General features: G+C 46.1%; 1 protein-coding gene across 2 annotated transcripts in view; it reads left to right on the top strand.

Annotated features, from left to right (window-relative positions):
- The window catches only part of pard3ba (par-3 family cell polarity regulator beta a), a 124098-nt gene extending 106539 nt beyond the window's left edge, over positions 1-17559 (top strand). For both annotated transcript variants that reach the window (XM_053869492.1, XM_053869493.1), the window contains 2 exons: positions 4169-4248; positions 16844-17559. In XM_053869492.1, coding sequence (XP_053725467.1) covers positions 4169-4248; positions 16844-17165 — 402 coding nt within the window. In that variant the 3' untranslated portion in view covers positions 17166-17559. The remainder of the gene's footprint in view (positions 1-4168; positions 4249-16843) is intronic.
- Positions 17560-19954: the final 2395 nt, after the last annotated feature.

The raw sequence follows: 19954 nt of genomic DNA, 5'->3' as shown, positions 1-19954 counted from the left end.
AGCCAAAGCCACAAGTGCTTCAGGAAAATCATTTCCTGAGCTGCTGCTGCAATATTTTCTGATGAATGCGACAGCTGCTCGAGCTGTGTCTCTCAGAGTCGTCTGTGAAGGCAGAGCTGTCTAATTTGAAAGATGCTATGGTGTTTTTCTTTTTCAAGCTCGCACGAACACACCCTGAGATTCATTCGTAAAACACATGATGTTCATATCATTTTAACAGTTCTAATGTGCTTCAGATCACTTGTTGTGGGGAAGGGTTTTGAATTGTTTGGTGTAAATACTATTGTGTACCTGTACGCATGTTTTTTCACCCACCTTATCCACGTACTGAAAGCATTTCAGGTACGCTTGCATTTGACCTCCGCATCTGTTGAAACAAGTCATTCATACCAGCTCTCTGTCTCTTTTAACAACCTCTCCAGTGTAACACTCGCTCCCAGCTCGTAAACGGGGAAGCATCAGAGAAGAAGCGTTCGACATCTGCGGCGTGCTCATGATACTTTCTCATCTCCGTCTCCGGGGTCGCCAGGTTCACGATGAGTCTGTGAACTTGTCTCTTCCGCATGCTTGCACTGATCACCCATCAACTTCTTAAATATTCTTTACGTCGTGTCTCAGATGAATCTTCTCTCTTACCAGTTGCCATGGTGAAGCTGAGTCTTGTGTTTGTGATTGTTTGCTTGTGTGTCTGCTTATGCTGGAGTGCGTTTGTGTTGGTAGCTATAGCAGTGTCTCCATAACCTCCGGAGCTCATATGGTATTTTGCTTCCTTTCCAAATCCGCTTTATGGTGTGTGTGTTAACAGATGTTTTTCCGTCTGTTTTCTTAGTTTTATATATATATTTGTCCATTTCCTCATCATTCTCTCTCATTTACTGTGCTCCAGCTTTGTCTCTCCCTCTCACACACACACACACACACACGCACCGAGCCGCCTCCACCTGAGTCCCAGCTCTCTCTAAACACTAATGCCCCTTTACCTCTCATTTTGCATCTCTTTGCATAATCTCCCCTCCCTTACACACAAACTGCCATCCAGAGATGGAGCGTTTTCTCCCCACCTCCATATTACATCCGCACACAGACACACAAACACACACATAAAACCTCACTCCTGCAGTAGCCCTGATGTGCCTCTCCTTCCTGTCTCCCATCGAGAGACATTAGCTCTCGCTACATTACAGAAACATACTAATGATATCTGGTAATGTTCCGCAGCCGCTGCATCGACATGCATTATGAGTTTGAAGTCCAAGAGTGAGCAGTGGAGCGGCCCTGTATGGACTCATTTGCACTGTTTATGGCATGTTTGTTTGACGTGCTGAGCAGCGTGTGTGGGTTATGGCAAGCTGGTGTGTCTTTGAGAGTAAAGCTGAAGAAAGTTGACCAGGACCATGTGAGCAGTTGGAGTGGTTGTTAATATGAGCCTGCAACGGCGGCTGATTGTGTGGCCCACGGTCTGATGTTTACAACTGCAGCATGCTTGATGGATGGAATGGCCGTGGTGTAAACAGCCTGTGTTTGTATGGGAAATCTCCGGGACCATGATTACACATAATTGAAACTTTATGTTCACGCTATCTTTCCGCCCCGTGTCCTTCAGTCGTGACCCCTCCAGGGAGCTTTGTTTCAAACAGCCTGCTCCAAACATGGCCTCATGTATGCCACTTGATTCAGAAAGTACTGATTCAGTTTCGCTTCTGAGGCGGAAGTTTGGATTCGCGTCTTCCTCAAACCTACACATCTTCCAAAAAATGTCATTGGGAGCTTTTTAGTCAAGTGTTGAACATGCTGCTTTCGGCCATTAGCCAAATGTACAATGGATTTTTGTGGAACGACTACTACACCAAACAACTCTTCATGGCCTGCTGCTCCACCGTGTGCAGGTTCGTAGCTAGCACTGTTGAAGCAATGTCACAAGACGATTTCACTCAACCTGTCACACTACACGCCTGAACATACACTGACACAAAAGTACAGGTAACATCCGACTTACAACGACCTGCATCCACCCGTACTTACAACAACGGCAGGCAGATTTATTCAATGTCTGGCACCGCAGCATGTAGCAGCCTGGCAGCGACAGTTACGGCAGCACAGTATCCCAGCATCTCACTCTCACACACTACCACTACAGTAGTACCTGTAACCCTCGCGTCGGCTACTCTGAATGGCATTCGACTTGCATCCAATCTGACTTACGACCGGTTGGTCGGAACCGATCCTGGTCGGAACTCAGATATTACTAGTAATTACCAGTAAAATGTAATTTAGCAGTTGCTGTTCAGCTCTCATTGGACAATTCACCGACTGTACTCTAAGGTTGAAATTTCACGGGATAAAACCATGTGGAAACATCAAAACAAGCAGAAAACATAACACATCACAGAGGTGGACGTCATTCTGGTAGTTTTCTTTGTGTTTGTATTGAAAAAATCCTTCCTGAAGATGAGTTACCTAAATGCAGAGAGTTACCTGTTGACAGAATGGACTGAGATTCGGTTCTCATCATTAGAAACTGGTGTTTTCATCGTCATCAATCCAATAAACATCAAAACTTTCCTGTTTGCTTCCCTGTTTCTCTGTTGGATCGCTTCTTGATTGATCTTCCGACTTCTTCTTTTTCAACGTTGCATTCCCAGATACAAGAGTCTGACGTGTTGTGCATGGACGTTCAGTGTGAGCAGTCAGATCGCATCCGAGCATTGGATCGTGTAGAGCTGTGAACTGCAAATCTCTCGCACAGTATGAGCAGCTGAATGCCATGAAAAAAAAAAAGGTTGAGTGTCTGTCCAGAGTTGAGATTGAGATTTGCGCAATGCAGAGAGAGAACGTCGCGGGTGGCTCAGGGGTAACAACAATGCACTTTCACACAAATGATGTTTGTTTTATTCCTAGTCCAGGAACTTTAAAAGAAGGATGGAGGTGAGGGTTAGCCATGGGATGGTGCCCCTTTCACCCTGAACTAGTTGTTGAGCCACTTATTCTGTATACTGTAGCACCTCAAATGGTCATGGGCTTAAGACTTCCCGTGTGAGCACATCCTTAACCACAAGCTTTTTGGAAGGTCAATCCACTGAAACTCCTTTGTGTCAATGTGCAACATAGAAGGCTGACATTGGCCTTGGCATTGGACGCAAAGCCACTTGAAGTTAGTCGCTATTTGCTGCCTTGGGAATGAGGATGGAAGTGAATTGAAAATGAGCTCCTTGACTGTCGGTGAACTGGGCTTGTGACAGTTACATTTTAGTTTTTGATTTCGATAGCTGCATCAAGTTTGGTATTTAGAAATAATGGCACAGTGAGGCAAAACAACTCATGAAACATGCAATGGTACTTATTTGTTTACGTTTAATGCAACAATATTATGTTGCAAAAACGTATTGTTATCATTCCAACAAACCCAATTCATCTTTACGCACTTGTTATTGGTAACTGCTGCAGTATGTGCTGCCTCTGCTATTTGTTGTGGTGAGGACTTGACCGAGAATTGTGTAACACGCTCTTAGCATCCAGTTGATCTCAACGTTGGCTGCAGAGACTGAAACACATGATTCCCATTAGTCTAATGTTTTATTTTCCAGAACTTTTCAACTCGTATTTATTCAGATCTGCACTGTAACGTGGCTGTGATGTAATGAACTGGAAGAGAAGGACCTGCATCCTATGAGCGCACGCAGAGTAACCCAGTTACTTGCGACATAAACCCTGTAATCCACCGTTGTTTGCCAAGACATGGAGAGAGGTTGAAGGGATTCTACCCTTTTTTGTCCCTCCGTTAGCAAGTGTGGACCGAAGAGGGCCTGAGAAAGCCACTTTAGGATGCCAAGGACGGGTTACATGTGTGAAATCGCATCACTTCATGCGGTGTGTTGGTGCGATTGAGCAACTTAAGGCTTTCAGGATCCACTTCACATCGTGGCGCTGAAACATACAAACACATGTTCAAGAGAGGGACTTGTGGTTTCAAGTGTTTATGTTTCCACATGCTCCAGGAATTCTGGTTCCCACTGAAGCCACATGAGAACACGAAAACACTCGTGTGCTTCCACTTCACAGAATCCACATTATTATGTTGCTATTGTTCACAGACTTTGCATTTACAGCGTGTTTCTTCTCGTCCAACAACTCTGACGTGTAAACCCTGGATGTTCTTGTCTCGTCACAGATGGCACCCAGAGCTGCCGAAACCAGACCTGCTCACCTCTATGAAGAAGTGGACTTTCAGTACCAGCAACAACAACCTAGGTAAGGTGTCTGGTTGAGTTCAATTCATCCAGAATGTGAATGGATAACTTTCACTCACTTCCTTTGTGTCTCCCCTTTGTCAAACGTCACACACACATGCGCACACAAGGGCGCTAAGCCTCTTTTGAGATTATAATTAAATCTGGAGTGTTTGCCTTGGGAGTGTCGCGTCATCCTGGGGATAGGACTCATCATCTCTCCGGAGAGCAGCGGCAGGATCGCAGCGTTGAAGGATACATAACCCCTAGTGTGGCTTTAATGCAACTGCACGCTTTCTTTCTTTGTTCAACCGCTCTTTGTCAAATTTGAGTCCTGCTGTGCACACACACACACACACACACTCTGAATCCAAACTATCCTGGTTCAGTGTGACTCCGTCACAGAAGGCGATCACCTCTGTGCTAAACTTAATCCCAGAAACATTTTCAGCCTCAATGTGCCATTTTATCCATGAAAGGAGGACTTTATTGAACCTACCTTGGTGGCTTACTTCTTACTGTTGTAATAATCATTTCTCTCTGTGAAACGTGCACGTTAACCAGGCACTAATTCTAAAGTGCGACATTCATCCTAACGCTCAGGTAACAGATAGGTAAAGAGTTTAGTGTTTGGATGCAGAATCACCTTCAAACTGCAAACATTGCTGGTTTCAACATCAAGTTTATTCTCTCAACCCTAACCTGTAGATGTGACCTTCAGACAGGCAGATTCAAATGTGTTTGAAGGATGAATTACTAGTTACATTGCTGAATGGGCTGCCAAAGATTTTTTTTTTTATTATTATTATTAAACAAGGAGAACAAGGAAGTAGATGCATTAGCTGGAACCTTTTATAACAATTTTAGGAAACATATTCCGAACATCTTGCAAATCCCTATTTACTCTTTTTTTCCTTCCACACATGTCACAAACGCAGCATTTCTTTCTTCTGATCAGTTGTACTAGACATCACCAGAATTAAGTCAGCTAATCCAGCATAAGCTCTAGATGGAAGTGCAGCGCTTTAGATTCCTTTTTCTTTCATTCCCTGCAGCACTGAAGGGAGCTGCATAGCTACTGAGTGGAATCCAACTTGTGCTTTAAGTTTGCCGTGCCACAGTGTTTCAGGAGAGTTGCCACCCTTGTCTCATGTTGAGTGCAGCTCACCACCTTCTCTCCGTATTTTGTTCACATTTTGACTTGACAAGTGTGAACACCCAATGTCGGAAAATGAATGACAGGTCTGTTCGCTCGATGGTAGAGAGAGAATTTTAGCAGCTCTTCACATAGATGTTGAAATTCAGGACCGATTCCATCCGATCCGGTGCGTCCTCGTACTTGGGAGGGTTCCAATGAAATGTTGCCTGGGTCAAGTCGTTGATGTATCACAAGTTGACCTCAAAAAAGTGGCAATGGTCAATAGTTAAATAGTTTCTGTGGGTTTCATTGAAGTACTTGGTTGCTGGTGTTTGACTTTAGTGACTACTTTCACTGTAATCTCTGCACAGTGTGGCTGTACTTTTGCACGCACACATACAGTCCCAAAAAGAGAGTGTTTTAATGATGTTTGTGGTAAATGGAGCACGCCCCTCTGAGAGGAGGAATGTGAGACAGGAAAAATGAAGGAGGCAAGGCGTCTCATGGATGGAGAGCAGGAGTGTGAGAAAGAGAGAGGAGTCATTTCACGGGTTATTGGCGGCCCTGATATGACAGGCACCAGGGAGCGTAGACATCAGGAGAAGGAGCGGAGGAGAGAAGCAGCAGTGTGAGGCAACCAAACAGAAAGTCCAGACATCAAAAACTGGAAACCTCCAAGTGCCAGAAGTTAAACTTTCCATTTGCTGTCTTCAATTTATCGTGTAAATGATTAGTCAATCATCATTTCCGCCACAACATCCTGCGTCCAATTTAAGAACCAATTCATTATTTTTGTCATTTTTCAGCCAAAATTGACTGACGTGTGCAATTGATTGCAACAGTAATTTGTTTGTAAAAGGATTTTGGACTTGTCATTATTCTGGACCCTGATGGGGAATTTGAACCAATTCACAGACTGCATCATTTGAAAATATTAGTTGGAGCTTGTTTCTTTTTCCTCAAGTTTCCAAAACCAGAGTTTCTGTGAAAGTGTTGTTTTGGATACTCTTCATTCAAAACTCAGTCAAGAAAAGCATCAATAATCTTTGCAAAGAAGATAAAGAAGCACCACAAAGTCCTTTACAGTTTATGTATGTCTGGTGATACGAAGATCTCAGAGCCAAGTACTTTCACCTCAAGTTTCCCAAACCAGGGTTTCTGTGACACTGTTGTTTTGGAAACTCTTCATTCAAAACTCAGTCAAGAAAAGCATCAATAATCTTTGCAAAGAAGATAAAGAAGCACCACAAAGTCCTTTACAGTTCATGTATGTCTGGTGATACGAAGATCTCAGAGCCAAGTACTTTCACCTCAATTTTCCCAAACCAGGGTTTCTGTGAAACTGTTGTTTTGGAAACTCTTCATTCAAAACTCAGTCAAGAAAAGCATCAATGATCTTTGCAAAGAAGATAAAGAAGGACAAGAAAGTCCTTTACAGTTTATGTATGTCTGGTGATATGAAGATCTCAGAGCCAAGTACTTTCACCTCAAGTTTTCCAACAACGTTGTTTTCTCACGTGAAAGTTGACAGAGAGATTCTGGTGCCAACAGCATCAGATATCCCTCACAAAGTGACACAACGTTGGGAGCATGTGTCAGCATCCCTCAGCTCACAGATTCTACAGTCGGTTTATGAATTTGCTGTCTGTGATGGGCTGAGCACTCACAGTGACGGGGCTATTTTTTTGGTGCCTGGAAACTTGTAAACACTTCCTCAGTCCAAATAATTGATTAATTTCTCAGACAAATGTTCTGTCAATACTGTCTGTTTCTAGTGACTGATTTAAGCGTTTATTTTTATACGCCACCCGTCAGATAGGATCATTCTTTATATCATGTTTCGATGTAATGTGTTTTCAGAGTAAAAAAAAACAAAAAGCCGCGGTGGTGAAAAAGGAAGAGTCCCAGATCTGCTCTGAGCACGATTCGAACACATGTTTATGTTCTCGTGGTTGAGGATTCTCACGAAGATAAATCACACCTCCACAGTCCCTCAAAACTCCGGCAAAGCCTTTCGGCAGAAACGCCGAGGCGAGGGGAGGGTGTGCGTGCGTGTGTGTGTGTGTGTGTGTGTGTGTGTGGAGGGGGTGTATTCCGGTAATGTTTTTCTTTTCTTTTTAATTCATCACGAGGAGAAACGGGAGAAAGGGAGGCAGAGCAGACACAGAAGTGAATTGAATGCATTTTTCAAAGTGAAGCTGAACTTTGTGCGAAATCCCCCCGGGGGCCACCATTATTGGAAACCATTTCCTCTCCAAACGAGTGGCTCCACCATTGGCCTGGCTCTCATTAGCATACATTTGGACCGCCTTTGTGTGGAGCCGGCTGTGGCTGCAGCTGGAGGGATGTGAGTGAGTGAGTGAGTGAGTGCGTGTGTGTGCGGATGGCACAGGAGATGGAGAGAAACACCTCACAGATGGAGGAGAGAGATTTGTCAGGATGGTTTTTAACACTTGAGCCTTAACTGCTAAGTCTTGTGTTTACCAGCAAAATAGCTGGTTTCCCAACTCTTGAAGGGTTGTTGTTCAGTTCTTGGGTTATGCTCCGATGGGGCCTGTTCATTGCTTATATCTTCTTAACCTCTGCTACGCCCAAAGAATGTTACCTTAGAAATGAGCCAGTGATATGATCTCCTTAAACTGCCGACTAAGTGGCTGGTGGAGACCCAAGTGTACATCTCCACGTGAGAAAATAACATGGGTTTTGCGGTGGTCCAGATGTTAAATGTTCCTTTGTTGCTGCAGTTTCTCTCATTTAAACAACAACAAACTAAAAGTTAGTCTGTCCTCAGTTCTCTGTCAAAATCCTCTTTGAGTCTACCCACTTCTTGGATCAATAGCGTCTGAGGCCCCGGGGGAGCAGGAGTGTTGTTGGAAGGAAAGTGGACCTCATCCTGGGACTCAGTGCCAGTGGCAACTGCACGCCAGACAACTGGAGAAGCTGAAGTCTCCAAAAGAGGATTTGGATGGAGAGCTGGAAGTGGCAGAGTGGAGCACTTCAGCCCCAGGGAGGCCGATAGTGTTACTTTGGCTCCTGCCTGGCTCTTCACCGGCCATTAACTCTGGGGTGAAGCTCAGCCGCTGGATGCGCTCGCCGCTCGGGGGCTGCCTGGGCTCACACTCTCACACACAGGCCAGACCATACGGAGGATATTAACATCATTACCAATTCAAAGCAGCGGGTCATGGGCGCGGAGACCCGGCCCCGGGTTATCCAATCCCAGCACCCCTTGACCCATTTCCCTGAGGTGATTAGATTAGGGGGGCAGGGCTTTGGCTGATAATTGGTTGATTAATGTGCAGCTGATGGTCAGTGAGCCTCCAAAGGTCCAGTCAGGCTTCAGGGAGCCTCGACAACAGCCGTGATGTCTGGACGTGCATGTCTTTGAGCCTGACCTGGCACAGCGTTTGAACTTTGAACACTTCATCTTACGTCGGAGGTGACTTGACTGTACTTCTAGCACAACAGCAGGGGCCGCAACAAGTTGTTTCTTGTTTTCATGTACGTACCAGCGGCCATTGATTTAAGAACAATTCCGCACTGTTATCTTGTGATACCAAAGATTGCTTTCATGTGGGTCCAGATGAGACAAACCCTGCCGAGTCATGTCTCGAGCGATGCAAAGTCCAGCCAATATCTGCAGCTCTGGTGTGTTATTTAGTATCTTGAACCTACTGACAGAATCACGCCAAATCAACGGTGTACTTTTCATGCTGTGAGTAACCAACGACGAGAGATGATGACAAGTACAGGCGAGGCTGATGCCGATGAATCCTTATGTCTATTGAATGAAGATGACCTGGTGCTCTTATCTGGTTGCTAAAGAAGTTGACAATCTCCACAGGATAATTTAATGGGCCCCTGTGAACCAGGCGGAAATGGTGAGAACTGATCTGAATTCCATCTCTGACAGAAAAAATGTACACCTGGACTGGATTATATTTGTTGTCATAAACAGTGTTTGTTACATACAGATAAGAAAAACAAAAATAATTATCATGACAACACAATTTTATTTTATTAATAATAAGTCATGAAAAAAATTTTAAAAATGTTTTTGTCCGTTTTTGTTTTTTTGTGCATGAGTGTATGTTCATCTAGACAAAGCCAAAATAGACGATCAAAAGATTTAACTGTTTTATGAAAATTGTATTTTTGTTGTTAATTAGAATATAACATTGAGTTGGTTGGGAGCAAAGTTATTTTAATGTCCCTGCAGAGGCATGGCAAAACAAGTTTGGAGACCGTGTGCCCAAACCTCAGGGTTACATTGGTGGTTCATTGGTTGCCCTCCCTTCATTATTCTTGGTCTCAACTCGATCTTGGTCTTGGACTTGGTCTGTGTATGCCCTGGTCTCGGTCTTGAGTGAAACACTTGTACACGGTAACTTGAAAGCTAGCATGTGTTTTTGGTGCTTGTGCTTCAGTCAGCGTCACACTTTTTTACTGCTTTTGTTTAAGCTCCACTGCAAGATGTGTTTTCATAACAAGGCCTTGTGTTTAACTTGTCCGTTGAGAATGTTGAACGAAACAATTTGTTCTTCTGCAAGTGCCCTCATCCACTCCTTAAAAGTCGGAGGGCATTCCCTCGAGTACCCTCAGGTATGTGCCAAGTATCACTTAAGGACTCTCCTCCGACCATCCTCAACAGCTCAGAGACCACGAGACATGAGCTTCCTCGATTTAAACACACTCTTCTTTCTCCACCTCCACTCCTCAAGCTGAAGCTTTTTCACCCCAGTTCTGTCTTGGGGCCTAATGATTCCATGAACAAAGCGAGAAGATCACAGAAGTTTCCAGCCTTCCAGCAGTCGAAGCAGACAGTTGAGCAAGAGGATGAATAAGTAAACACTGCAGTGACTTATTTAGTTCTGCGTCTGTGCGTTTGTCAACTGGAAATGAGCTCCCAGAACCTCTCTGCATGGCTGGGTGGGTTTGTTTATTCTGACACTCTCATGTTTGAGCTCTCGCTAATTTTTAAGATCCTCAATGCCCTTTAACTTCCTTCTCAGCACCTGTCCCGTGTTGTCAACTTGCTTTCCGGCACTCTAGAAGTGACGGATGGTCTGCCCTCCTGCTGCTGCCCAGCTGCTAAATGACTCCTTCAGAACTCACAAACTCAGTTAAAGTTATTGTGTCCATAAGTCATTTAATTCCGGGCATCCTCTGGAGCTCCCAGTGGCTCTCCGGGAGCTAAACGTGCCCCCCGACAGCTGCCGATGTGGTTCAAGGAGCTGAGGTGATTGGTTTAAAAGGTGAGGTGAACCCATCTGTTTGCTGTGGGACGGGCACTCGAAGCTGGGCTGAGATGATTTTGTTTTCCTTTTCCAGAGGTGCCCTGACCCTTTTCTCATTCCAGAGGCCTCTTTTTATGAAGGCAAGGGTCCCAGCGGTGTGGCCAAGCAACGTTAACACTGTTAGTGCTCAGACTTGGGGAAATGTAATGGAATCAGAAGTAGGAAATGAAGGGGCTTCAGCAGCTGGGACGCAGGCGCCTCTACCTTCTTACACTCTTCGCATTTTCAGCATTTTTCACTGATTCCATCAGTCTGCCTTTCTGAGCCTCTGTGTTTATGTTTCTCCTCTGCCTCATTGTATCTTGTCCCCCCCCCCCGCAGTCCTTCCATCCTGCTTTTCCCACAGTCTCCCACGTCTGAGCATGGGAACATAAATTGCAGCAGCATAAATAAAACAGAAGGTACACACTCTAAAAGCTCCACATGAGCTCCGTGAGACTGGTAAACGCCATCAACGGCTGCGTCTTGTTCGTTCCTCGAATGTGTGAGTGAGGTGGAATCTGTCGTCAGGAACCCAGCAGGAAAAAAGATTGGCCCGTCATGACTGTTGTACGATCATCCTCTGGAATTTATATGATTTATTTTTGCACTCAGGATGGCTATTTGGGTCGTGTGTTATATTTTCCCAGGTCCCACCTGCGGGGGCGATGACGTTAAGAGTCGTGTGTGTTGTGAGCGAGCGACAGACCAGGAACACCTACGCGCAGCTTATTGTTGTGCCCAGTGCTAACATGGTCCCTGCAGCCGTGACACACGTGTCAAGGTGGGAGCCATTTCCCAGGGCTGATGTTGACACGCTGGGCTCTGATTAGCCGCCTTGTCCAGAACCTGAGTTGTTCATGGAGCCCAGGTCTGCATTCTGTCCACCACGCACGCCAATTAGCTCCTTGACACGGAGGAACACGGACAACCACGTGCGACACGTGACCACGTAAAACAGCATTTAACTCAGAAACAGTCTGATGATGAAGCGCGGGGGAGGAAGTGTGTGGCTCTGGTGTCCGTGGCACAGTAGTCCAGGGGTTCCAGCTGTAATGAGGTGACAAGTGTGGCCCCTACAGCCAGGTCCCGCTGCTACTGTGTCTACAGTGGAATGTATGTTTTAGTAGTACACTTGTTTGTCAATTGGCTGTTGTGTTTGTGTGGAGTTTCCAAATATACATATGGTACATCAGAGCGGCTTTGTGTTGTTAGTATGCCACCTTTGTTTTGTGTGCGAGTAAAGTGAAAAGACATTAAAATAATGTTTTTGAGTCACTTGGTAATGAGTGGGGTGTTTTCATATTATTCACACACTGCAGCGATTCTAGCGAAGCGTTGCTAAATAAAACCCTGGAGACTCTTGTGTTTGTGTATCTTAGATTGGATTTATTTACTGAACTGAACTTGTTAGTTTCTTTAGTGTGACTGCATTATTAGCTGTGTATCACTGCTGGGAAAAAAAGATGATGAACTGCTATGAATAGTCTCAGTGTGCGACGGAGTTCGATGATATTTCTCTGTGTGCTTTGGGTATTGATGGATAGAGCCATGAGCTTGTTCAGTCACAACTCAAATTGAGAAAATATTCCTTCCATTTTATTAGTGATTTCCAACCAGCCTGTTCCTCTTTGGACAGACAAGCGCACAGAAGAAGAACACAGATGAGGTGAAAGGGCTCGATCCGTGTGGCGTCTCCTCTCATGCTACATGGAGACGGTCAAATATTCCCACAGATGTTCACCCTTAGCTGCCTGCCCAACTTAATAGTAGAAGAAGTGCGCCGACTGCGGATGGTTGGAGTCAGGGTTACTCCACGCTGAGCCATGTACATGGAGAGACATCCATGTGATACTCACTAACATACTCATGGGAATGTGTTGCTTTTATAAAGTCCAGTTTTCTGGCCTTTATCTTACAAGTCTTCAGTCTGCGCACCTGTAGTGGAACTCCTCCCACACATCAGTAGTGGGCTGTTTTGGCAGCGGCAGGATTTAAACCTGGACCATTCTCCTGTTGGGCTTCAGCAAAGACCCCTGAAATGATTTGTGTTTCTGGAAACTGTTTGGATCCCTGTGGAGTCCTGTGTGGTTTCTTATGCAGAGGATTTTCAGCACCAGATTTAACATGGTTCATAATTGGGAAGACTTGGAAATCCGCTCCTAAGGATTGGCTGTGGTGTTTGGAGGTTTGACGCGCGTCTGTGTCTGTCAGCGAGCAGCTGGATGCTCCTGCGTGTAAACACCTCATACGTGCGATACGTTCGTCACCACTTGACAGGCAGGTGAAGATGTACCTGCCAGCTGTGGCTACAGATGCAGACGCCTGTTTCGCGTGTCTTTGGAAAGTAATTCATTCATTATGCAAGCTCTATTTGTCGAAATTGCGTTGATGGAGCGCTTGTGTTCCCCATCAGGTTTAAATGTCCGTTAATGAAGGGGTGAGAGGTCAGCGCGCCGCAGATGTGGCGGACAGGGAGCAGCTGTGGTTGGCACCTCAGGAGGTGTCTCCTTTTGGTGATGTCAAGGAGCAGACTTCAGCTTTGTGCTGCTGACAAGAGCACACGTCTCACGTTTGGCAGCAGGACTCCCTCAAACAGCTTCCCATCAGAACCTCACGGTGTTGCTGAGCGTCAGACGCCGTGGTTTGATAACTGCCGTCCGAGGTGTCCATCACCTCTCGTCTGTTTGAGCTGGGTTTGTCTCCAGCAAGCTCCAGTCTTTGGATTGAGATGTGTCTAGTGATCTGAGCTGAACACAGTAGTGAGCTAGTTAAAGATACAAAGGACTCGTGGACTGTTGTTTGGAGGAAGCTTGTAGTTGAGCTTGTTTTCCAGCTGCTCAGTGCCAAGCTCTTCTTGGAACCGCAGTGTTTGACAGACCAGTTTTTGACGGGTGCTGTGGGGTTAATGAGGAATTTGTGTGTGTGAGTGGGCGCTGGGTTAATTTCCTCCTTCCGTTTCCTCGGGTGCAGGTGCCGTAACCCCCTCCACGCCCCCCCATAAACCCCCCTCCAACTCCCCACTACTCTCAGTCCCAGATGAACGACACACTTACATATTTACTTTCCGCCGCAGACGTAATCATAAACCCCGCCATCATGCGCTCACACTCTCTCAGTCATGGATGTGACCTCCTCAGTGAGATGTGTGGTGCTGATGTTAGCGTGTGTGTGTGTGTGTGTGTGTGTGTGTGTGTGTGTGTGTGTGTGTGTGTGTGTGTCAGCCGTTACACTTCTCTCTACTCGCTGCTCCCCATGGTTCACATCTCGGTCTCCACTCTTGTACTGATGGAGCCCAGCTGGGACGTGTGGGGGTCCAGAACTTTCACCCGACGGCAACAGAAATAATGTCATTTCCCCCCACAAATGATTTTCTCTGAATGGATGGGTCCGCAGAGTGATCGATGGAGACTGATGGTGGCAAAACAAAGACCCTGATATTGCTGTTACGTTTATATGTCGGGGCGACATGCTGAGTCGTCAAATTCAGTTTTGTTTTCTCTTTGATTTTTTTTTTTCTTTCAAACTCATATTCAATTCAGTAATACTTATTGTAAATATTTATATATTAAAATGTTCATTGTAATAGTTATTGTTTATTTGATTTATGTGTTTATTTTTGGAGGGGGCTGGGTTTTGTTTCTTTTGAGATGTGTTTTGCTCTAAAGTCTTTGAAAGTGATCCCTCTTCTTTCTCATTTTTAGCTCCCATCCAAGTGCTATTTCCACCTCAAGGAACGTCTAAGTTCCCTTTATTTATTCATTCATGCCTTCTTTGCTCGTCTCAGGAGCGTGTGAAACATTTTCCCGACAGCTGAACAGTGGCGTTGTCATCAGCGCTTTTCGGAGCAGATCAGCAGAAGCCGTGTCTTTGTTGTTACTGACAGTAGATGACATTTAATCCAGCAGGATTCCAGCTCGCCAAAGACCAATAAGAAATATCTACCGGAGCTCGACGACTTACCTGTCGCCATCAAGCACGGTTTCCATGTTTAACTAGGAAAATGTTGGCTCTTTGTTATTGATTGCCTGTGGACCGCTCGGGTCAGCTCACGCGCACGGTCGGGTTCATCCATCTTCCAGAGCTGGCAGAACCAGCTGTGTGACTGGGAAGAATGAGGAACTGTTTGTGGGTCACTGAGGCCTGTGGACCCCGTTAATCCCCCCCACAGCTGCCGCAGTGCACACGCCACCTGTAGGCACTCTCACGCGCTCATCTGCCAGGAGAACGTCTGAACAGACCTGGACGCGCTGATAAAATGAAACATGCAGCACAGATCGAGGTTTAAGGTCACAGAATGTAATAATTCAAAATAGAAATGAGCGGGAAAAAAATCGAATGCCTTTAAAACTCCTTTAAAATTAAAAGGGAACCAAACTATGTCATTTAAAATAATTTGCATTGAAAACAAATAAAAGAAAAATCAAAATTTTGGAGTTCATAGAAGGCTTTTAAAGAACTGCAACTTTTTTCAATTCTGAAACACGTTTCACAAGGCACTTGATGTGAAAGGTCTGGCAGTGGCTGGAGACCCACTCCCTCACAAGGAAACAGCCAGAGAGACAAGGCTTCCACATGGAAGTGAGTCAGAAACAAAAGGCTGATGGAGGTCGGTGTGTGTTTGGGTGGCCCTGAGATCCAGGTGTTCCTTCTCTCCTTCTATCACTCCTTCCTCCTCTGGTGGCCCTCAGCGTTTAATCTGGATTAATGAGCATGATGACCTCCTTCTCTCACTTTACCTTCTGGTTTTCAGCTCCCATCTTCATTTCCCCAACCGCGGTCTCTCCTTTCCCTCGTCATAACTCTGGGGTCTGCGTGTACGGCTCCGTCCTTCCTGCTCTGCTGAGTGACAAGGCGGTGCTGTTCATTCCTCAGACCACCTGTGGTCCGGACCCCACCGCTCTTTTTGGGTGGTCAGTTCGCAGTGCTGCGACACACCCAGCACGTATAGAAATATCCTCCAGAGACGTCTGCCCCTGCACGAGCGCACACACACACCGGCTCGCTGCAGCGTCCTCATCTGCGCTGAGTGACTCGCTCTAATTGGCCAGTCAACAGGTGCTGAATCGGACTCCCGGAGCCTGACAGACGAGACGGAGGGGCACGGGAGAAGAACAAGGGACGGATAATCCCAGGGCTCAGACCAAGGCTGCTGGACTTTCTTAGCTCCTGGTCTCCGTCCGTCATCATGACTGTGGCAAGCCCTCCTAGATCTAGGTTTCAGAAGAGGCTCCTCATGGACAAGTCACCGGCTTGTTCCAGCTCACATCACTTTATGGACCGCAGGGACTCATCGAGTCATCGTCCTCGATGGTGACCGTCTTGTTGACAACAAATACTGATACACTCTCATTCTGAAAAATGAATCACCAAAAACAATTTCAACATTTTAGAATGTGAACCTCCATCAGAGCGCCAACTGTTGCAGTGCGCTTTGGGACTTGAAATATGAAAAGTGGAAGCTTCATTGCTGGTGTGAAACAATTTCATGGACCACATACAGATGTCGCAGACCGGATGTGGCCCACAAGCCTCGAGTTTGTCGCCACAGTGCCATGCTTTACTTTTGTAAACCAACAGGAAGCTTCAGTTTGAAGAGTGAATTAAGAATTCATTTCATTCATTCTTTCTTTTTCCAAGTCGGCCGGCTTGATGACATCAGCGTTTTCTTCATGCGTGATGACGTCAGCATTTTACTGTATGCGGGCTCCCTGCTGATTTTTATACTCACTAGCGCCGCCCACCTTTCACTCAGCTGTGGAAACAAGGCATAAGATGGAAAACATTTGAACGGTGAAAGGTGAGGACCCAACCCCCTCCGCCCCAAACTCACCGCGTCGCCCTCCCCTGTCTCACCCCTCTATTACTTTCTCCTCCTTTTTTAAATCTCCCTCCCTCTTTCCGCGTGTCGCCTTACTCAGGGGTTTAGCTTCTAATCACCCAGAGCTGGGGGGTGAGTAGTGGGGGGGGAACCGGAGACCTCCAGCTGGCTGCCTCGTTACCACACACCCCCGAGACAACACACACATTCCTCCACTCACACACACACACATCCTCATATATGCTTACCAAGGCTTTAGCCCTTATCTCCTGGCATCTCTCCATCCACGTCCTGACCGGGACGTGATCCTTCTACGCCCTGGATCTGGTTTCAAACTCGCTTCACTCAATATTCTAAACATACAACCTTCTCTCCGTTTCAGACGGGACCCCTATGACTACCCCACCCACTCTCGGCCCCATCACCGAGTGCCACTTCCTCAACCCTCCGCTCAGCCGCCGGGCCGGCACCACCCTTCGGCCGCCCTCGCACGGCAAGAGGTTCCCGCATCACCCACCACCAGGGGGCGCCACTACTACGAAGCGGTCGGCGGGGCGAGCAGGGGTGCTAGCCCGGGTCGCTACAAGAGTCCAGAGAGATACCCGGCAGCCAGGGGGCGCTACGGCAGTCCTGAGCGCTACAGCTACGAGGAGGACCGCCACCCGGACGGGAGGCGAAAAAACCCGCTGATCAATGCAGTTTAACGTGGAGTATCGTCACATGATCCAGAAATATATGTTCCGATTTGAGGAAGAGCATGTTATTACTGAATAAAACGTGTTTGCCAATTTGTACATGAACGTCCACAGCTGCAGAATAATGACCATGAAGGATGTCACACGTGCCGGAAGTGAAACAGGAAGTACAGGTTTTGTTCGTCGGCTTCACTTCCTGCTCTCTTGCTGGATGATCCTTTGTTGTCAGATGTGTTTTCTCACGAATATTGTTTGTTGGATGTTTTGCAAAAACCATTTAGAGATTAATTTAATGTTTTATTCTTGGAGTATTTGCACCGATTATCCTTCGCATTGAGTATATAGCCCTATATCTGTGTGTTGTTTTGTACAAATGTTTTGCATTAAATATTTTTGGAAATTAACTTTTGTTTGTGTTAATATTATAATATTATTAACATTGATATTAATCCATCGTGCTGCCAGAGGGGTGTCTAACAAAAGTCGCTCTACAAAAACTCTGGTTGTCTGCTCAACTACAGCATGACAAGCAGCATCTCCTTCAACTCAGGCTGCAAAACCCAGTTACCGTGAAGAGCTGCAGCGGAGTACCAGATGGTGATGCTGGTCTTATTTGCTTTTGTGTCATATTTTCATGCCAGTCATGTCAATTGAGCATCTTAAGAGCATTTCATATCTCTGGATTTAAGTTTGCAGCCTGTCTGAGCTTTGGTTGCGATGTAGTCGTCCATGAGGTGAGTGTCGCAACTAGACATTTCTGCTTCAGTTGCTGCAACAAACTCTTGACAGCAGCGTGACTCATCTCTTCTTCTGCTCGCTCATTGTTTTCAGTCTAATTTCCCGGCGATGAGTTTGCCCCAAGCGATGACTGATAAGAGTCAGAAAATGACTGAGTCGCCTGCAACAATGAGGTGGAGACAGATTAGCGTCCAATCTTCTCTCAGGAAGAAAGATGGCGCTGAGTGGTAGAATTAGTCTTGAAATGGGACGTAATTAGTGTGTGAGGAGGTTTTTTTCAATCAGTTAGTGTAGAATTAGCGCCTGGCGAACAGAGAGAAGGGGCCGGTCTGGTGAGTCAGGGAGTATGGAGAGCACCTCCGATTCACCAGCAGGGGGCGTGAACATTAGAATCCCTCAGCCCTGTAGTCCGACTCTTGGTCTAGTCTGCGAGGCTCCTGCATGAAGCGCTTCAGTCGTGGGTTTGGTGGCTCACAATGGTCTGTTGTCCTCTCTCGCCGCAGCGTTCCACCGACTGAAACCTCAGCCTTGAAGGAGACAGGAAGTTTGGCTCGGAAGCCCTGAAGGTGCTTTCAACTCTGAATGGACTTTTGTGGCGTCAAACTGCTGAACGTTTACGATGTGATGCCGCTAGCGGCTCAACATCTGGAGACCTTTGACGTTCGAGTTGTATGATACGATGACGCCTCAGCAGACAAGCACAGTCTGACCTTAAAATGGAATGGCTCATTGTCATTTAGGCTGCAGGTGAAGGAGTGTTGGCGGCATCTATGACGGCCTGGAGACAGAGAGGACGACCCCGATGGTGTCTTGAGTCTGAGACGGAGCGCGGCAGTGACTGAGTCACGCTGTCTGATGTGATGGAATAAAGAGCAGCCGAGCCACTGCTTGTTTCTGCTCCAGCATTCGTACCTTTTAATGGCGATACATGAAGCATTACTTCTACAGACGGAGGGAGAAGGCGAAGCTTTCCTTGTGCACTGGGAAAAAAAAATCTTCTGATGAGCAAAACAAAATCGAAGGATAGAACAAGTGGAAGATAGCATGAAATTAGACATGACACAAAGATGAACTGGATCATAAAAGAGATGGAAAATAATCATTTTTAAACACACTTTATGAGTAGTTGGACGTTAGCGGTTCTAAAACGATGCGCTATGAAAATCTGTATTTTAATAAAAAAAATAATACTTTTTCATTTATCAGCTCACACGTCCCTTGGTTTTATAAATATATTTTCTCATTTTAATTCGTATAGTCATTGATCATGGCTTGAGACCCAGTGCCACACTGAGCTTCTCAATATTGTTTTTTTTCAAATGGTTAAATGTTTTCCCCTCAGATTTATCAAGATATTTTTCATTCTTTTGAGGCAGTGGATCTTAAAGTAACTTGCAGATAAAATGACATAATTTGTCTTATATCTGGAGTAAACTGACTGATTGTGTTTATAGTTTTGATTACATTTCTGTGGAAACTCATTGTTTTTGCCGATGACTTTTCCCATGAGCCGCCCAGAGCAGATGGGATGCTGCCGCCATCTTGCCTGAGGTGAGTCTGGGACTTCTCCTGATCCCTCAGCCAGAGTGTGCAAATCAGTTATGTCAAAGTTCCATGTGACATAACAGAGTTCAGGATGGTCACAGCAGCATCATGAAAGGAACCTTCTCAGCGCCGCTGCGACTAATGAATCCTCGAATCCGGTCGGCTTCTGTGAAAATCCGTGGCGTGACGTTTCCTCCTCTGAATGACTGTGAGACTCCGGCAGGAAAAGTTGAGAGACAAAGCACTTGCCGTTCCTTTGCTCGATTGTCATTAGCTGCACGTGGAGGGAGAATTCCCTGGTTCTGCTCTTTTAGCATTAGCCATTCCGCCGGCGCGCCGCTCCCACACCTTAGCTTGTTAGCATGTGTCAGTCAAAAGCAGCTTCCTCAGGAGGGCAAAGAGGAGCCGTTATCTTTCTCCCACACAGCTTTTGAAAAGTGCCGAGCAGCAGGCGGCTGTGGACGCAAGATAAACTGTTTACTGCCGAATGAAGGTGAGGTCCGGGTTCGAGCCGC

Source organism: Synchiropus splendidus, chromosome 1 (genome assembly GCF_027744825.2).
Source record: "Synchiropus splendidus isolate RoL2022-P1 chromosome 1, RoL_Sspl_1.0, whole genome shotgun sequence".
Lineage (NCBI taxonomy): Eukaryota > Metazoa > Chordata > Actinopteri > Syngnathiformes > Callionymidae > Synchiropus > Synchiropus splendidus.
This window is presented reverse-complemented; position numbering and strand designations above follow the sequence as displayed.